The following is a 19,185-nucleotide window of genomic DNA, read 5'->3' on the forward strand; positions in this document are numbered from 1 at the left end:
CTCATCACAGTGTGTACTTTTAGGACAATTGCAGGTGGGGAAAATCCAAGTTAATGAACTAAAATATAAGGAAACCATGAGACAGATGAGGAAAGGTATGACAGAGAATTAAAATTTCACAAAGACTGTGCATTTCTGAAGCAGGCCAAGAATGGGATTTTAGTGTATATAACAATTAAAATTTTGAATTATTTAAGGTAGGTAACCTGGAAGTTCATAACTAAATGTGATTTTTATCATTTAGGTAATTTTCATAAACCTAAATCAATGTAAGGAATAATGATAAAATTTTATAAGATAATACTAAAATGAATCATAACCTGAAAAACACCTTAATAATTATTTAAAAGAAACCACTACCATTATTGACTTCCGGTGATAGATTATTGAAGGTGGTATTATGAATAAAGAGGTTGGTGATTGAATTAGGGATGCTACATTTTGCACTTCATGTGACTACTATAATCATTCTGCCAATTTAGTTTGCCTTGAAAAGATGTGTATGGCCGAATGACTTTTCAAATAACTTTTTATTCTCAAAGTTATTCTGCCAATGCTTTATTTAAATCTGTAAGCCATATTCAATTAAAGACACAGTTAGGTCAACAGAATAAGGCTCGCTTTTTACTTAGTCTTATTCTTTGCAAGGAATATATTAAAAAGTTGGGTCTTGAGGAATTAAAAGATGTCATCACTCACCATAGCCTATGGGCAGGGAGATCTTCCAGGTGCAGTCCAGGTTGTTGGGGTAGGTGCCAGGGAACCCGGGGCTCAGGACCACTCCCCCCATGCTGTTCAAGGTGCCCCCGCAGGTCGCTGTTAGAATGACAAGTGGAGTGAGTGCCTGGGGGCCATGGCTTTCTAGGACAATTCACTCCCCCCACCCCCATGTAAGTGTGCTACCCTGAAGCAAGTCTTCAGAAATGGATTTGCCCCTAGCTTCAGCACATACATAAATGGGATGCCCTTTAGTTACTTCTGGGTCTAGTTCTCTCTGCTGAGCATTCACTGATTAAGAATAAAGACAGGTCTTCGTAGTTTATCTCCTTCTGGTCCACAGAGGCTCTCAGTACAGCTTGGTCAAGCTTACACACTTTGGTCAGTATCCCATTGTCTTCCAGGTTCTGAGTGCTTGTACCAGTTACTACTTACTGATCGTTAGCCATGTGCTCACCTATGGGCTGAGATAAACACAGTTCACTGCTTGATTCTCATCACAACCCTAAAAGGTGAGTATTAGTATCATCCCACTTTACAGACAAGGAAACCAAGCATGAGGAGATTAAGGAATTTGTCTAAGGGCACACACCTGGCAAACAGCACAACCAAAATTTTATTTCAGCTCTGTCTGGTTCTCGAATCCAAGTTTGTTTGCTTTAAGATTTATTTTATTTATTTAATGTTTGATTGCATTGAGCCTTAGTCGCGGCATGTGGGCTTTCTCTAGCTGTAGTAAGGGGTGGGGGCTACTCTTCATTGCAGTGCATGGGCTTCTCATTGTGGTGGCTTCTGCTGTTGCAAAGCACAGGCCCTAGGGTGTGCAGGCTTCAGCAGTTGCAGCTCTAGAGCATGGGCTCAGTAGCTGTGGTGCACAGGCTTAGTTGCCCTGCAGCCGGTGGGATCTTCCTGGAGCAGGGATCAAACCTGTGTTCCCTGCATTGGCAGGTGGATTCCTAACCACTGGACTGCCAGGGAAGGCCCTAGATTCCAAGTTTTAACCTGGATATGCTACCTTCAAAATTCTTCCCAGCTTTGTAATGCACCTAACTGAGACCACTTGTTCTGCAAGAAATCTCACCCTGTGAATATAGGTGTGACTGTATGTTCCCATCCCTGGACTTACCTTGGTTACGCACATTTTACACTGTTAATGCTGAGGTTTGACAGTAAAGAAACATGACTGACTTTATAACGCACATGCCAAATAATATAGAATGAAGTTCTAATACTTGGACTTGACCATTTCCAACCTGTTAAAATGGTGATTTCTTGTATTTCAAACCAATCATGCAAATGATGTTGTTTCTTTCAAGGAAGCCACAGGAAAAGGCTTTACTCATAGTCTAACAATGCTCTTACTAGGCAAAATAATTTCAGGAGCCTGATTTCAGAGACCCTCAAGATTTTTTTTTTTTTAATTATGGAGGTAGAAAGACTTTATCTGTTTTGGGTAAATTTGATATGAGGGAAAACCTAAACATCTTATAAAAAGTCTAATGAATATGGTAATTGTTCAAGCTAGGGAACCCTAGTCTGAGTGTCAACGGTGTGCAAGTTAAAAAATGTAAGTTTTTAAAAACACTTTAAATGTATGTTTGTGGGTGAGTGAAAAATTCCAGCAAAGTGTTGAACATTAAGTGTTTTTATCTAGAAAATAACTTATCAGGTTAATTCTTTGCAGGAGACACCACGTGTTTGAGAATAAAGTCTCTGGCCTGCTTTTACCCACAAGTCTGTGGGTTCTGTTGTGGACACTGGTGGGTCTGAGCAGCGAGCCTGCCTTCATTTGGCAGTGATGTTCCCCCAACCCCCCCCCAGGACTCTTACAACCTGCACTGAGGTTAAACATGCAGGTCCAAGCACAAACCACATCAATGATGGAAACACCAAAACCACTGAAATATAAGTGACATTTTTGCCATTTTGATTTTGAGCATGGTTTGTACCAAGAAGAGAAAAAAGATTGGAAATTATAAAATATGAAAACATCTGTGTATATCTTCACTGAGGACTGAGACTTTCTTGCAGGAGCAGCTGACCCAGTGCCTGAATGATGGAACTGATCATCAAGACCCATGTCTTTAAATCAGGACCATGATGATCATCCCGGGAGAGAGAAAGGGCCTGATGTGAGTGTAACTCCTGTAGGCACACAGAGACAACCTAATTCCTTGAGTGCTTAGTTACCGTAGCGGGTGATCGTGCCTTTGTTCGTCTCAAAACACAAGAGCCACTGGATGAGTGCACAAACACGACCCCGAAAGCCATGCATCAATCTTTTTTCCTTTGTGATATTTTAAAAACCCCATCAATGGGCCGCTCTTATTTTATATTCATCTAGTGATACCATTATGTTCCTTCAGCCCTACCCTCAAGTTTCAGTCTCCTCCCCAGGCTCACTGTCACCAGCAGTTGGTGGCCTGACTTCCAGTCTCCTGCTGGAGAAACTCCCTCCCTGCCAGACCCTTTCTTATTGTTAAATAGTGTATTCAAAGAGTTACTGGTAAAGTGCTATCAATAAAGGACAAAGTGTTTATCTTTATAAATGAGCAAGGGATCTTGGGTTTTAACTGGGTTTATGTGTCTCATTTTATGTAGATTCCTGATTTTCTGGTGAGAATATATGGAATTTTTGTTCCAAGGTATAGGCCATGCCCTGTCTGAGGGACCCCATGGCACAGGGAATGCCATCTCAGTGCAGGGCCCTGACCAACAGCTTGGCCATCCTGGGACTTGTCATGATGCTTAAAATAATTAATGTTGGGTAGGCTCTGGGCTTCCCAAGTGGTGCTAGTGGTAAAGAACCCACTTGCCAATGCAGTAAGCACAAGGAGGAGGGCACAGCAACCCACAGTATTCTCTCCTGGGAAATCCCATGGATAGAGGAGCCTGCTAGGCTACGTCCATGGGGTTGCAAAGAGTTGGACATGACTCAGTGACTAAACACCAACAACATATGAAACATGCAAAATAAAAAACAGAATTAATTTTATTTGGCTAATATAGGTAAGCTATTCGAATAAAATATCTCCTCACATAATACAGAGTGCCAGCAATGGCACATCATTTGATTGAATATCCACTGTGAGTTGATTTCATTTCAAAGCTTAAAATATTTGAATCCCCAAGTCTAAGGGAAAGTTCTTCACTTAAAAATAAGTAGGGAGATGGATGTTCTATGCCTGAGTCCCATTCCTGATGAGCCCCTCCACAAGAGCGGCTGCCTTTATATCAAATATTTTTTGATATAAAATACTGTCCATCCAACTCCATGCCACTTATTGGCACTTCTGAATTTTGTTTCTGGAGATATGATTTTCCTGAGGCTAATGGCATAAACAGAACCCTTCTCAGACTCTCAGACCAGATACGTTCATTCCTTCTCATGCATTAATCCACTGGCTTCTGACATGCATGTGGTGTGTGTTACTGCCTGGAGCTAGCAATCTTGCATCTAATCCCTGCCGGTTGGTCCAGGGATGCTGAGCACCCACATCCAGGGGGAGAAGATGTCCAATCTCAGTTATACCTCTACTACATTATTAAGTTATCTTGTCACAGATCTTTGAAGGGAATTTAAAAGTTCATCTTTGAAGCCCAAAAGTTGCTCAAGAAGATCACCATTACATTATTGAGAATGTGCACAGTGACTCAAGGATGGAAGGCATGTCCGTACCAATGCAGAGGGGAGACGGGTAGTTCCAACGCCGCACGGTCCCCGGCATACAGGAGATGTGGGAACGGCCCTGCTCGAGAAAAGATGGAACAAAACTCACTAGCTGAACATGGAGTACTGGAGGCTTCAGTGTTTGCAAGAATATCTGTATTCTCTTTGGTTTTCCCTTTTGATTTAATTACAAATGTAAAAAATATCAAACCCGTGAAATCTATTCTACTAATGTGTATTAATGAATCTCATATTTGGAATCAAAATAGAAAAAAAAAACATAATCACTGTACTTCTTGTCACTAAAATAAAAATCTTGTAATGTGCTTTTCAATGGTCTGTATTTCTGCCAAGATGCTTTCCTAATGCTTAAGATGCTGAACTGAATTGACCAAAGTAAGTCTTTTTTTTTTAAGTCATCAAAAGTTTTGGTCAAATGATTAGGAAATATTAGGTGTTGAAGCGTGAAATGTCAGTGGTAAGTAATCTGCTTATGCAAAGGTAACTTTCATGGTTGCCTATGGTTCACAAGCAACTCACACAAGCTTTATCGTTCAGCAAAAAATTGGGTCAGTTCCTCCTTTGTTGGAGAAAAAGGGAGACTTAATATTCATTTTATTATCAGCTTCACAAGCTGTCAAATTAATGCTTCTGCAATGAAATTAATCCTCATTGCTCAGGGTCTCTTTAGCCTTTAAATATATGAAGTTTTCAACTTTCAGCCTTCAAAAAATTTGTCCTGTTCTTCCTCTTTCAAAAATCAGACAGCAGTGGGTTAAATTCTCAGTGCTTTGGGTTAAAATTTCTTTTATGATGAAAGAGAAAGTAGCAAATGGGCATCTCTGTGTACAGACTATTCATGTTTACTGTCTTCCTCATTGTGACTTGGTGGGCTTATGTGACACGTGTGCTAACCTTGTGAATTTCCATTTGCCAAACAAAATTGGCACAGAGGCAGATGACAAACACATCTTTAGCTCATGTTAAATAATCCCAGCCATGTTGGGAACGCATCAAACAAGAATTTGCACTAAGGCTGTTATCAATGACAAACCAATTCCCCAAGCTTAGGAAGATTTCACACTCGATTTGTCTGCCACAGAACTCATTTACTCCTATTTCCTAACATTCTTAAAAGTTGCTACAGTACAGGAAGACTACATTTATACTTAAAGAAGACACTCAGGACAATGCTTTTCCTGCCAAATTTCATGCTCTGTGTCTTCTCATTCTCTGATCTATTATGTTATCTTTAACAAATTTATTTCTGAATTTTGGACAAACACAAAGTATAAAAGCCTTTAGAGACATTTATGGAAGACTACTAATAAAATGGTTATATACAGGGTACATTTTGTTATTGATTCCAACAAAGATATTTCATAGTAGTGATTTCAGCTAAAATTTTTATACTGGATCCAAAACAAGACAGGAATTTGTGTATTTATTTATTAGCTTAAAATGGGAATTTTCTTTTTTTCATCTTTTAAAAGAAAAGCGAAACAGGTTTAGAGAAAAGGAAATCATTAATCCTGCAGATATCCGGGATTGATTTTTGATGCATCCCGTCTCTGCAGTTTTAGCGTGAATCACACTAGGCAGATGCATTTATAGACATTTGTGCATAAATCATACAAGGAACAGTGCTTTTCATGAATACTGTAATTTATGCACACTGCCAGTCCAAATATATTAGTATGTTAGCAAAATTCCCAATTGTTAGCAATTTGAAAAGTCTAGCATCCTTTTTAACTCATGTGAGTGAGAGAAAGTCACAGCTTGTATACTCAATGCTTGATGCTGTTATGAAGGGAAATAAAAAAGTCTTAGTTTGCATTTGAAAACCTGAGCCAAGTGGCCTGCCTGGGCTCCACAGATGTGTGCCTGCAGGCTTTTATCTCCAAGTAGCACATTAAACAATTCATTATAAGAAATGTCTTTACTAAATAACCCTTTCTAGTTTCTTCTCTGAGGGCTGGAGAAGTCTCCCTCATAAAAGGATGCTGGCAGTAACTGCAAAGTGTCATCATAAAAGTGTAGAAAGAAGGGGGACATAAGTGAGGGAGACCAAGTGACAGCCCGTGGGATCTGGAGAAACGGAGGCAACATGGTATTTACATGGTTTACGTAAATTTATGAAGGGCCTCCCCCCAAAAAAGAAAAAAAAAACAACCAAAGACATATTAACAAAAAGCCTTGTCAGTATAGAGTGAGGTGTTCCTCTAAATGAAACCCTTGGGCTGTGACTTATAATTCTTTTTACTGTAACACATGAAATGGGAAATTTCTGTCTTAAACAATCAGTTACCACTGCCTTCATGTGCTTGGTTACAAACTTGCTTCCATGGCAGACCTTTCAGCAAAGCTTTTTCAGTAACTGTCCTACTTTCCAAGTGTCTGCTCACCTTTCTCCAGAGCCAAGCATTACTATAATACCCACAAAGATCTATACAGGCAGGTGGTAGGCTGTTTTGGTGAAGGTGTCTATGTATCTTGATGTTTACTTCCAATAGTAGCAATGCTGGCTTTCATTTACTGAAGTATCAGGCATTTTGCCAAGGTTTTCTCAGACTGAGAACCCAGGCTGACTTCTGCACACGGCCCCTGTGGATCTGCCGGCTACTCTGCCCCTGATTCCTTCCAGGTCCTGGCTCACTTCCCCCTCCCCATCAAAGATGAGCCCCCAGTGTCCACACCATGAAGCTGTGTGAGACTAATGTGGGTTTGTACACAAAGCACTTGACAGGCAGGCCATCAACTTCCTGCGATTTGTCTCAGTTCTGCAAAAGATTTACTCCAGCACACACGCAGAAATGCAATCACATACTACACTGTCATTTCACTGCTGTGTCATTAAGACTTCTTTCTGATGATTTCTCAAGCTTTATTTAAGTCGGTTACAGAATATGACTAAAAATAATGCTCTTGAAATACTATCAGCTTCAGTGTTATAATAAGCAAACAGCAAAAAGTACTCTTTTACTTGAATTAACTGAAACGTAGAAACATAAGTAGGCTTAAATATTTCTATTGGACTTTGGAAAAAATATACTTGTTTCGATTGCAGTGTCCACTGTTGGTAAGAATTATACATGAATTATGCTAAAGGACAGAGATAAACTATTTTGGGAATATACTTATTTGTGGTTAACTCATAAAAATAAATAACTGGAAAATAAGTAATGTTACTATACACTGATTTATAAAATGTTTATTACAACTTTAATATAAAAAAACTTTTAATAAAAAACCCAATAAAATATTATTAGAAATCTGCTTAATGTTTCTCAAAAATTGTTTAAGTCTATCATTTGAGCCCCATATTTACCTGACACACAAATGGACCCTTGATGATTTGTTGAACTAAATCATAAGAGCAGCTTGAAATGCAGGACCAGCACGAGACTCAGAGCCAGTCCAATAATCGGGTTGCTGGGATTATACTATTAACTAGACTGTGTCACTGCTTTGTCCCTTAGAATTTTATCTGTATAGTTACTGGGAGACTACACATTTCATTTTGAAATAAAATTATTATGACTAGAATATACTCAACCTTGAAAGGATCTTTTATCATTTAGAAGCTATTTCTGCATCATCATTGAATTTACCTGTATGCATGGTTAATTCAAGAGCTCTGATTCACAAACTGAGTGAGAAACTAAGTTAGGTCTCTGTGTGCACATCGTGGACTTTGTCTTAGGTGAGCTGGCTGAGGATCACCATGCTGAGTCCATTATCAAGAACTTCAACAACAGAAGGAAATACCTGCAGCGTGTACCCAGGCTCGCACTGGAAGGACAGCACATCATTCACCATGTATCGGTCTCCAGTTTTGATGCCGTTACTGGGAAGGGCTGGCTCTTGGCAAGCCGCGAGGCCCACGGCTATGAAAATGCAAGACACAGACTTACAAGCCACGTAGAATAAACAGTGATCTTATTATTCAAATAGCAAAACAGTGTTTCTCTGTTGCTTTTCTCCTGTAGAAATGAACAAAAATGTTAACTCTCTCTTGTTTACCAAGAACATTTTAACTTCCAATCAGCTATGAGCTAAATCATAAATATTGGTTTGTTTCATTTTCATCATGTATTGAATCTAGCATTTCTTGAAAGAATAAAATTCTTTCTTTCCACATTTAGCATAAAACATACCAATTCTAATGCATACACATTTTAAAAGATCTTTAAAGAAACTGCTTCCTAGATGCAAACACCTATGATACGGCTCCTTTGTTTTTTGTTTTTCAAGCATATTTAGCAGTCTTTTTGAAAAAGTTTAACTGTGAATCTGGGAATTCTATCTTTCTGGAAAAATATGAGAACAAATATTTTATATTCAGTCTATATCTTTCTTATTTAAAGACAATAACAACAACTAAGTGGGAACTTTCCTAAATGGAGTTGCCTGTAGTTAAGGCGCTAACAAACATGTTTTAATTGCATCATATAGTATTGGAATTAAGCTTAGAATATCAGACAAATGAACTCTAAGGAACATTTAACATTGACAGTTATTTGTATAAACTGTCCTACATTTTGAAGTGTGATGAGCATGGGATCCTGTAAAAGATACACACTCTGCGCCATACCCCAGAACTCCTGGCTCAGAATCTGCTTGGTAACATCATCCCTGGTGATTCTTATGTATTAAAGTTTGAGAACAATTTCAAGCCACGAGACACACAAATTTTGTCTGTGATAAGTGGGTGTGAAGTGTATTATAATATTTTCCTAAGTTGAAATTGATTTTTCCTTAAATGGTTGTATATCAAAAACTATAAAACACCACAGGCATTAAGTGGCAATATTTTTTATTCCTAGCATAATATTTTAAGCCATTTGGGATTTTCATATATGATAAAATTGCTAAATATGAAAAATATCATCACTTATACTCTTAATGTTTTTTTATTTGTATAAGTCTAATTTATCTCCCTCTTTTTTGTAACTTTAGAACATAAAATGCAACTATTCAGTATATTTAAATTTCACCTTTTTTTCTTCCAATCACAGATTGGCATGAACTCCTATTGTATACCATTGATTTTTTATTTGACCCTTAATAGATATTTAAATTAACTTTGGTACAAAATTTCTAACTATAATTTGAAATACCAAAATGATACATTATGATTTTGAAAACACTTGATAAATATGCATTTATTTTTGTCTAATATTTAAAGCACAGAAGAACTATACAAAAAAGATTGTCATGACACAGACAACCACAATGCGAAGTCAAGTGGGCTTTAGAAGTATCACTATGAACAAAGCTAGTGGAGGTGATGGAATTCCAGTTGAGCTATTTCAAATCCTAAAAGATGACACTGCAAAAGTGCTGCCACTCAATATGCCAGCAAATTTGGAAAACTCAACAGCCACAGGACTGGAAAAGCTGTTTTCATTCCAATCCCAAAGAAAGGAAATGCCAAAGAATGCATTTTTTGCATTCTACTGCACACTTGCACTCATATCAAACACTAGCAAAGTAATGTTCAAAACCCTCCAAGCTAGGCTTCAACAGTATGTGAACCATGAACTTCCAGATGTTCAAGGGGGATTTAGAAGGCACAGACACCAGATATTAAATTGCCAACATCCAATGTATTAGTGAAAAAGCAAGAGAGTTTCAGAAAAACATTGACTTCTGCTTTATTGACTATGCCAAAGCCTTGACTGTGTGGATCACAACAAACTGAAGAAAATTCTTAAAGAGATGGGAATACCAGACCACCTCACCTGCCTCCTGAAAAATCTGTATGCAGGTCAAGAGGCAACAGTTAGAATGGGACATGGAACAATAGACTGGTTCCAAATTGGGAAAGGATCATGTCAAGGCTATGTATAGTCACCCTGCATATTTAACGTATACGCAGAGTACATCACGTGAAATGCTGGTCTGGATGGATGAAGCACAAGCTGGAATCAAGGCTGCTGGGAGAAATATCAATAACCTCAGATATGCAGAGGACACAACCCTTATGGCAGAAAGTGAGGAAGAACTAAAGAGCCTCTTGATGAAAGTGAAAGAGGTGTTTAAAAACTAAACATTCAACATAAAAGGAATCCAGATTGGAAAAGAAGTAAAACTCTCACTGTTTTCAGATGACATGATCCTCTACATAGAAAACCCTAAAGACATCACAAGAAAATTATTAGCACTCATCAATGAATATAGCAAAGTTTCAGGATTCAAAATTAGCACACAGAATCCCTTGCATTCCTATATACTAACAATGAGAAAACAGAAAGAGAAATTAAGGAAACAATCCCATTCACCATTGTGATGAAAAGAATAAATCACTTAGGAATAAATCTACCTAAAGAAACAAAAGACATATATATAGAAAACTATAAAACACTGGTGAAAGAAATCAAAGAGGACACAAATAGATAGAGAAATATACCATTTTCATGGATTGGAAGAATCAATATAGTAAAAATGAGTATACTACCCAAAGCAATCTTTAGATTCAATGCAATCCCTATCAAGATACCAAAGGTATTTTTCACAGAACTAGAACAAATAATTTCACAATTTGTATGGAATTACAAAAAGCCTTGAATAGCCAAAGCAATCTTGAGAAAGAAGAATGGAACTGGAGGAATCAACCTGCCTGATTTCAGTCTACACTACAAAGCAACAGTCATCAAGACAGTATGGTACTGGCACAAAGACAGAAACATAGATCAATGGAACAAAATAGAAAGCCCAGAGATAAATCCATGCACCTATGGACACCTTATCTTTGACAAAAGAGGCAAGAATATACAATGGAAAAAAAGACAATCTCTTTACCAAGTGGTGCTGGGAAAACTGGTCAACTTCCTGTAAAAGAATGAAACTAGAACACTTTCTAACACCATACACAAAAATAAACTCAAAATGGATTAAAGATCTAAATGTAAGACCAGAAACTAAACTCCTAGAGGAAAACATAGGGAAAACACTGACATAAATCACATCAGGATCCTCTATGACCCACCTCCAAGAGTAATGGAAATAAAAGCAAAAATAAACAAATGGGACCTAATTAAACTTAAAAGCTTTTGCACAACCAAGGGAACTATAAGCAAGGTGAAAAGACAGCCTTCAGAATGGGAGAAAATAATAGCAAACGAAGCAACTGACAAAGAATAGATCTCAAAAATATATAAGCAGCTCCTGCAGCTTAATTCCAGAAAAATAAACGATCCAATCGAAAGATGGGCCAAAGAACTAAACAGACATTTCTCCAAAGAAGACATATAGATGGCTAACAAACACATGAAAAGATGCTCAACATCACTTATTATCAGAGAAATGCAAATCAAACCCACAATGAGGTACCATCTCATGCCAGTCAGAATGGCTGCTATACAAAAGTCTACAAAAAATAAATGCTGGAGAGGATGTGGAGAAAAGGGAACCCTCTTACACTGTTGGGAGGAATGCAAACTAGTGCAGCCACTATGGAGAACAGTGTGGAGATTCCTTAAAAAACTGGAAATAGAACTGCCTTATGACCCAGCAATCCCACTGCTGGGCATACATACTTAGGAAACCAGAATTGAAAGAGACACGTGTACCCCAATGTTCATCGCAGCACTGTTTACAATAGCTAGGACATGGAAGCAACCTAGATGTCCATTGGTAGATGAATGGATAAGAAAGCTGTGGTACATATACACAATGGAATATTACTCCACTATTAAAAACAATGCGTTTGAATCAGTTCTAATGAGGTGGATGAAACTGGAGCCTATTAAACAAGAGTGAAATAAATCAGAAAGAAAAACACAAGTACAGTATAGTAATGCATATATATGGAATTTAGAAAGATGTTAACAACGACCCTATATGAGAGATAGCAAAAAAGACACAGATGTAAAGAACAGATTTTGTACTCTGTGGGAGAAGGTGAAGGTGGGAAGATTTGAGAGAATAGCATTGAAACGTGTGTATTACCATATGTGAAACAGATCGCCAGTTCAGGATTGATGCATGAGACAGGGCACTCAGGGCCGGTGCACTGGGATGACCCTGAGGGATGGGATGGGGAGGGAGGTGGGGGGGGGGTTTAGGATGGGGGACACATGTACACCTGTGGCTGATTCATGTCAATGTATGGCAAAAACCGCCACAATATTGTAAAGTAACTAGCCTCCAATTAAAATAAATGAATTAATTTAAAAAAAAACAACAACTCTATATTCAGACATCTGAGATCATGGCATCCAGTCCCATCACTTCATGGCAAATAGATGGGGAAACAATGGAAACAGTGAGAGACTTTATTTTAGGGGGCTCCATTATCACTGCAGATGGTGACTGCAGCCATGAAATGAAAAGACTCTTGCTTCTTGGAAGAAAAGCTATGACCAACCTAGACAGCATATTAAAAAACAGAGACATTACTTTGCCAACAAAGGTCCATCTAGTCAAAGCTATGGTTTCTCCAGGAGTCATGTATGGATGTGAGAGTTGGACTATAAAGAAAACTGAGCACCAAAGAATTGATGTTTTTGAACTGTGGTGTTGGAGAAGACTCTTGAAAGTCCCTTGAACTACATGGAAATACAACCAGTCTATCCTAAAGGAAATCAGTCCTGAATATTCATTGGAAGGACTGATGCTGAAGGTGAGACTCCAATATATTGGCCACCTTATGCAAAGAACTGACTCATTTGAAAAGACCCTGATGATGGGAAAGATTGAAGGCGGGAGTAGAAGGGGACGGCAGAGGATTAGATGGTTAGATAGCATCACCGACTCAATGGACATGAGTTTGAGCAAGTTCTGGGAGTTGGTGATGGACAGGGAAGCCTGGTGTGCTGCAGTCCTTGTGGTCACAAAGAGTCAGGTATGACTGAGCAACTGAATTGAACTGAGCATTTAGAGCAAGATACAGAGGATCTTTGTAGATATAGTTAAAATGAGCATATTTTTTTCTCAACTTATCATACTTGTCATTTCACCTTGCATTGTGTATGGTTTCCAAACTTCAAAAATAATATGGTATTCTAACGAGACAGATTAAAATAATAATGAAGATAATAATCAAAGAGAGAGGAAAGCAGATCCAATAGACAGCTCGGTACAGTTGCATTATCTGGCACAGCAAAGAGGTTGAAGGACAGATAATGCTGATGTATGAGCCTTTGGTATACAGCAGGTCCTCATAAACAACCTATGGAATACATAGGTTATGCCTTAATTCTGGAAAGCAAAAGAAAATTTCCAAGCATATTGTTCACTGTAACCAATTAAGCAACAATCATTCTTTTGGATAATACAGAAGTGTTGTTCACAATCCCTGTAAACCCATAATCCAAAAATGGTATTAAACGTCAGACAACATGCTGTAAAACAGGTGAAGAAAGAACTCACAACTTCACTTGAGGAGATCTCTTGAGAGGTTGACAGAAAGTGAAATAACTGTTAAATGTCATGATCACATAGACCTAAACCTTCATGTGTCACCCGGACACACTAAGGCTTCTATACAACACTGCTTAATGTCCACACTGTTCCTGACAGCAAAGAGTATCTATAAAGAAAGGGCCTTAATAAGTAAACAGTATGCAAAGAAAAGAAACTACTTGTTTAAGTCATTTTCTAAGAAGTTTAGCATATGTGTAGAGCTAAAAATTATTTTATCTGTAAATTGTGGGCAGGTTTAGTCCACAGAATAAATGCTATTCTATTCCTTCTATTTAACAGATTATAAGATCTGTCTGAAAAACAGATCTTTTCAAAGCATAGGGACTGTATGTCTAATGTCAAGAAAAGAGATCCCATGAAACTGGGGGGAGTAGAATTTTTAAATGTGACTGAAGTAATTATTCTTAAAGCTCAACATTCAGAAAACGAAGATCATGCCATCTGGTCCCATCACTTCATGGGAAATAGATGGGGAAACAGTGGAAACAGTGTCAGACTTTATTTTTGGGGGCTCCAAAATCACTGCAGATGGTGACTGCAGCCATGAAATTAAAAGACACTTACTCCTTGGAAGGAAAGTTATGACCAACCTAGATAGCATATTCAAAAGCAGAGACATTACTTTGCCAACAAAGGTCCTTCTAGTCAAGGCTATGATTTTTCCAGTGGTCATGTATGGATGTGAGAGTTGGACTGTGAAGAAGGCTGAGCACCGAAGAATTGATGCTTTTGAACTGTGGTGCTGGAGAAGACTCTTGAGAGTCCCTTGGACTGCAAGGAGATCCAACCAGTCCATTCTGAAGGAGATCAGACCTGGGATTTCTTTGGAAAGAATGATGCTGAAGCTGAAACTCCAGTACTTTGGCCACCTCATGCGAAGAGTTGACTCATTGGAAAAGACTCTGATGCTGGGAGGGATTGAGGGCAGGAGGAGAAGGGGATGACAAAGGATGAGATGGCTGGATGCATCACTGACTCGATGGATGTGAGTCTGAGTGAACTCTGGGAGTTGGTGATGGACAGGGAGGCCTGGAGTGCTGCGATTCATGGGGTCGCAAAGAGTTGTACATGACTGAGTGACTGAACTGAACTGAACTGAAGTAATTATTAGTTTAAAACATTATTATAACTTTAAATGTTTTATGTAATTGCAATGATAATAACAAAGAAAACATTTCTCTAATACACATAAAGAGAAATGAGAAAGAAAATAAAATGTCACTACAAAAACACCTATGAGACCAATAAATGGAGTATAAGAGGAAAATAGAGACAAAAATGCTATGATATACAGAAAACTATTTTTTTCCCAGTAGTTATGTATGGTTGTGGGAGTTGGACCATCAGAAGGCTGAGTGCTGAATAACTGATGCTTTTGAATTGTGGTGCTGGAGAATACTGTAGAGAGTCCCTTGGACACCAGGGATATCAAACCGGTCAATCTTAATGGAAATCAACCCTAAATATTCATTGAAAGGACTGATGCTCAAGCTGAAACTCCAAAACTTTGGCCACCTGATGCTAACAGCTGACTCACTTTATCTGTAGAGTCAAAGGTAGGTATCCTTTGTAGATATCCTTATCAAAATTACAAATGGCATTTGGGGCTTAAATAGGAAAAAAAAAAATCCTAAATTTCACATGGAATCTCAAGGGACACCAGACAGCCAAAACAATCTTGAGAGAAAACAAACTTGGGGGCCTTGTGCTTCCCAATTTCAGAAAATACTTATGAAGCAGCAATCAAACAAGTGTGATACTGGCATTAAGATAGATACATAGACTGATGAACAGAAGAGAGTGCTAAAAATAAATTCTTACATATATGACATATGTAATGATCTTCTCCTAGATGCTAAGATTACACCCTGGAGAAATGAGAGTCTCTCCAACAGATAGTGTTGGAAAAACTGGATAGGAAGGTGCAAAAGAATAGAGCTGGGATCTTACATTACACCATGTACCAAAATTAACTCAAAATGAATGAAAGATCCAGACAAAGACTTGAAACTCTAAAACTAAAATAAAACAGGGGAAAAGCTTCTGGACATTAGATTTGGCAATGATTTCTTGAATACAACACAAAAGCACAGGCAACAGAAGCATAAAGAGACAAATGGGATTACATCAAACTGAAAAACTTCTGTGTATCAAAAAAACAATCAATAGAGCAAGAGTCAACCTATGCATTGAGAGAAAATGTTTGCAAACCATATATCTAATAATGGTTGATATCTAGAGCATGCAAGGAACTTCCTACAACTAAACAACAAAAAATCCTCATTTTAAAAAATGAACAAAAGACTTGAACAATTATCCAAAAATACAAGTGTGTGTAACAAGCATATGAAAAGATGCTCAACATCACTAATTATTGGAATAATGCAAACTTAAACCACAATGAGATACCACCTCACACTCATTAGGATGACCATTAATAAAAGGAAAAAACAAGTGCTGGCAAGTTGTACAGAAACTAGACCCCTTGTGTACTGTCACTGACAACAGGAAATGTTGTAGCAGTTATTAAAAACAGTATGGAGCTTTCTCAGAAAACTGAAATATAATTAATGCATGGTCCAGCAACTCTATTTCTGGGTGTATATCCAAAAGAGGTGAAGTCAAGACTACAGTGAGGTATTGTGTTGAAAAAGGCAGAGATAGTAAAACCTGAAGGAAATCATGGCTAAAGTTCATGAGAATGTCAAGGTTTAGAGGAACTGACATTTAAAAATGAAAAGATAAATAGATGCTCAAATTAGGATTAAAAAAAAATGTGTTCTTGCTGATTCCACAGCTGTTATGAAGTATTGCAAAATCGCATGGTGAACTCTGGTAAAAACCCTCCAGGAAAGGAAATTTTGCTTCATTTGCATTTATTACATGGCACATAAAGACAACACTGATATAGGAAATTCAATAGTTTAGACAGTGGGAAGTAGCCCTGTCTCATTTTGCCTTCCAAAACTGCTTTGCTTCTTGACACTTGAAACTTTTCTCATCACCCACTTCATCCACTGATGTGACTGGCATCCACTCCCTTGAATCTACTGCCTTGATCAAAAGTCTGATAGGACTAAGGCTCTCATAAGTGATTAGCTGCTGGCTGGCTAAGTCACAGAGCCCCTAGTCACTACTTATTCCATTTCTTCCTTAGTTACCAAGAAAAATTTGTGAGACTGGCTGTAGAGTAGAGAATTCTTTCAAGTTTAACATCCAAAGGATGAATTTGATAGAATAGTCATGAACTTTAAGCAAGTGAGAAGACTCTGAAACCAAAGTAATGGTTAGAAAAATGGAATACTCATAATTTTCAAGTGACCACAATTTATCAATAAAATCATATTTTTTTTGCATGTGTGACTCATCTGCAGTATGTTCTCTGAAAGAACAAATACTCTCCACACTCACCCATTATTAAGGCATAGAGAATTTAAACGTGTATAGATAAAACCACTTCAAAAACTGATTAATACTTTCATGTCATTTTTCTACATTTGGACTCAGAAACCCACTAGGACTCAACAATTTTGCTTGTCCATAATATTCATAAACTCAGTTCACCTAAATGATATAGTATTTAACGAAAGTGAACACACTCAGACACTAAATGATCTATAAAATCATAATGAGGGTTGTGAGTTTAAGTTCAGTCACTCAGTCATGTCTGACTCTTTGTGACTTCATGGACTACAGCATGCCTGGAGATTCTCAAACTCATGTCCAACAAGTCAGTGATGCCTTCCAACCATCTCATCCTCTGTCGTCCCCTTTTCCTCCTGCCTTCAATATTTCCCAGCATCAGAGTCAGTTCTTTGCATCAGGTGGCCAAATTATTGGAGTCTCAGCTTCAGCATCAGTTCTTCCAATAAATAGTCAGGACTGATTTCCTTTAGGACTGACTGGCTTGATCTCCTTGCAGTCCAAGGGACTCTCTAGAGTCTTCTCCAACACCACAGTTCAAAAGCATCAATTCTTTGGACTCAGTTATCTTTATGGTGTAACTCTCACATGCATACATAACTACTGGAAAAACCATAGCTTTGACTGGATGGACCTTTGTTGGCAAAGTAATGTCTCTGCTTTTTAATATGCTCTCTAGGTTGGTCATAGCTTTTCTTCCAAGGAACAAGTGTTTTTTTCATTTCATGCCTTCAGTAACCATCTGCAGTGACTTTGGAGCCTAAGAAAGTAAAGTCTGTCACTGTTTACATTGTTTCTCCATCTATTTGGCATGGAGTTATGGTAGCGGATGCCATGATCTTCGTTTTTTGAATGTTGAGTTTTAAGCCAGCTTTTTCACTCTCCTCTTTCACTTTCATCAAGAGGCTCTTCAGTCCTTCTTCACTTTCTACCCTAAGGGTGGTGTCATCTGCATATCTTAGGTTATTGATATTTCTCCTGGCAATCTTGATTCCAGCTTGTGCTTCATTCATCCAGCCCAGCATTTCACATGATGTACTCTGCATATAAGTTAAATAAGCAGGGTAACAATATGCAGCCTTTACGTACTCCTTTCCTGATATTGAACTAGTTTGTTGTTTCATATCCATTTCTAACTCTTTCTTCTTGACCTGCATACAGATTTCTCAGGAGGCAGGTAAGGTAGTCTGGTATTCCCATCTCTTGAAGAACTTTCCACAGTTTGTTGTGATCTACACAGTCAAAGGCTTTGGCATAATCAATAAAGCAGAAGTTGATGTTTTTCTGGAACTTCTTCTATGATCCAACAGATGTTGGCAATTTGATCTCTGGTTCCTCTGCCTTTTCTAAATCCAGCCTGAATATCTGGAAGCTCATGGTTCACATACTATTGAAGCCTGGCTTGGAGAATTTTAGAGGGTTGCTTGCTATTGTAAATCAAGCTCTTTGCCATTCTCATAAAAATGTAGTCACACGGTAGTCTTCAACTGCAAATATCTCAATCAGTTTTTTTCATACATTTGTGTGCAAACCTGTACTGCAATTATCAAGGATTATGAGGAAAAATGGAGATGGAAATGGCAACCCACTCCAGTATTCTTGCCTGGGAAATCCAATGGACAGAAGAGCTTGGGGAGCTACAGTCCATGGGGTCACAAGGGTCAGACACAACTGAAGCAACTAAACCACCAAATTGAGAGGAAAAATACTGCTATAAATGAGAGGTACATTTGCAACAGACTCAGATAAGAAAATCAGCAATGCCAACAGCAAGTAATCCATAATTGAGCATAAAGTAATTAAAAAGGTCTACATGACTTTCATTTGCAAAGTTTTTTAGCGCCACACTTTTAAATAGTTTTTACTCATAAAATCATAAGATTCAATAAAAATCTAATGTTTTGAGTATTGATAAAAAATAACCATAAAAAATGTATTTGCTTTCT

General features: G+C 38.0%; 1 protein-coding gene across 2 annotated transcripts in view; it reads right to left on the reverse strand.

Annotated features, from left to right (window-relative positions):
• Positions 1 to 19,185, reverse strand: part of CSMD1 (CUB and Sushi multiple domains 1) — a 2,064,317-nt gene that overhangs the window by 187,781 nt on the left and 1,857,351 nt on the right. For both annotated transcript variants that reach the window (XM_059882319.1, XM_024986326.2), the window contains exons 38-40: positions 8,156 to 8,274; positions 4,397 to 4,466; positions 700 to 816 (exon numbers count right to left, since the gene is read on the reverse strand). In XM_059882319.1, the coding sequence (XP_059738302.1) occupies positions 700 to 816; positions 4,397 to 4,466; positions 8,156 to 8,274 (306 nt within the window). The remainder of the gene's footprint in view (positions 1 to 699; positions 817 to 4,396; positions 4,467 to 8,155; positions 8,275 to 19,185) is intronic.

Source organism: Bos taurus, chromosome 27 (genome assembly GCF_002263795.3).
Source record: "Bos taurus isolate L1 Dominette 01449 registration number 42190680 breed Hereford chromosome 27, ARS-UCD2.0, whole genome shotgun sequence".
NCBI classification, from domain to species: Eukaryota; Metazoa; Chordata; class Mammalia; order Artiodactyla; family Bovidae; genus Bos; species Bos taurus.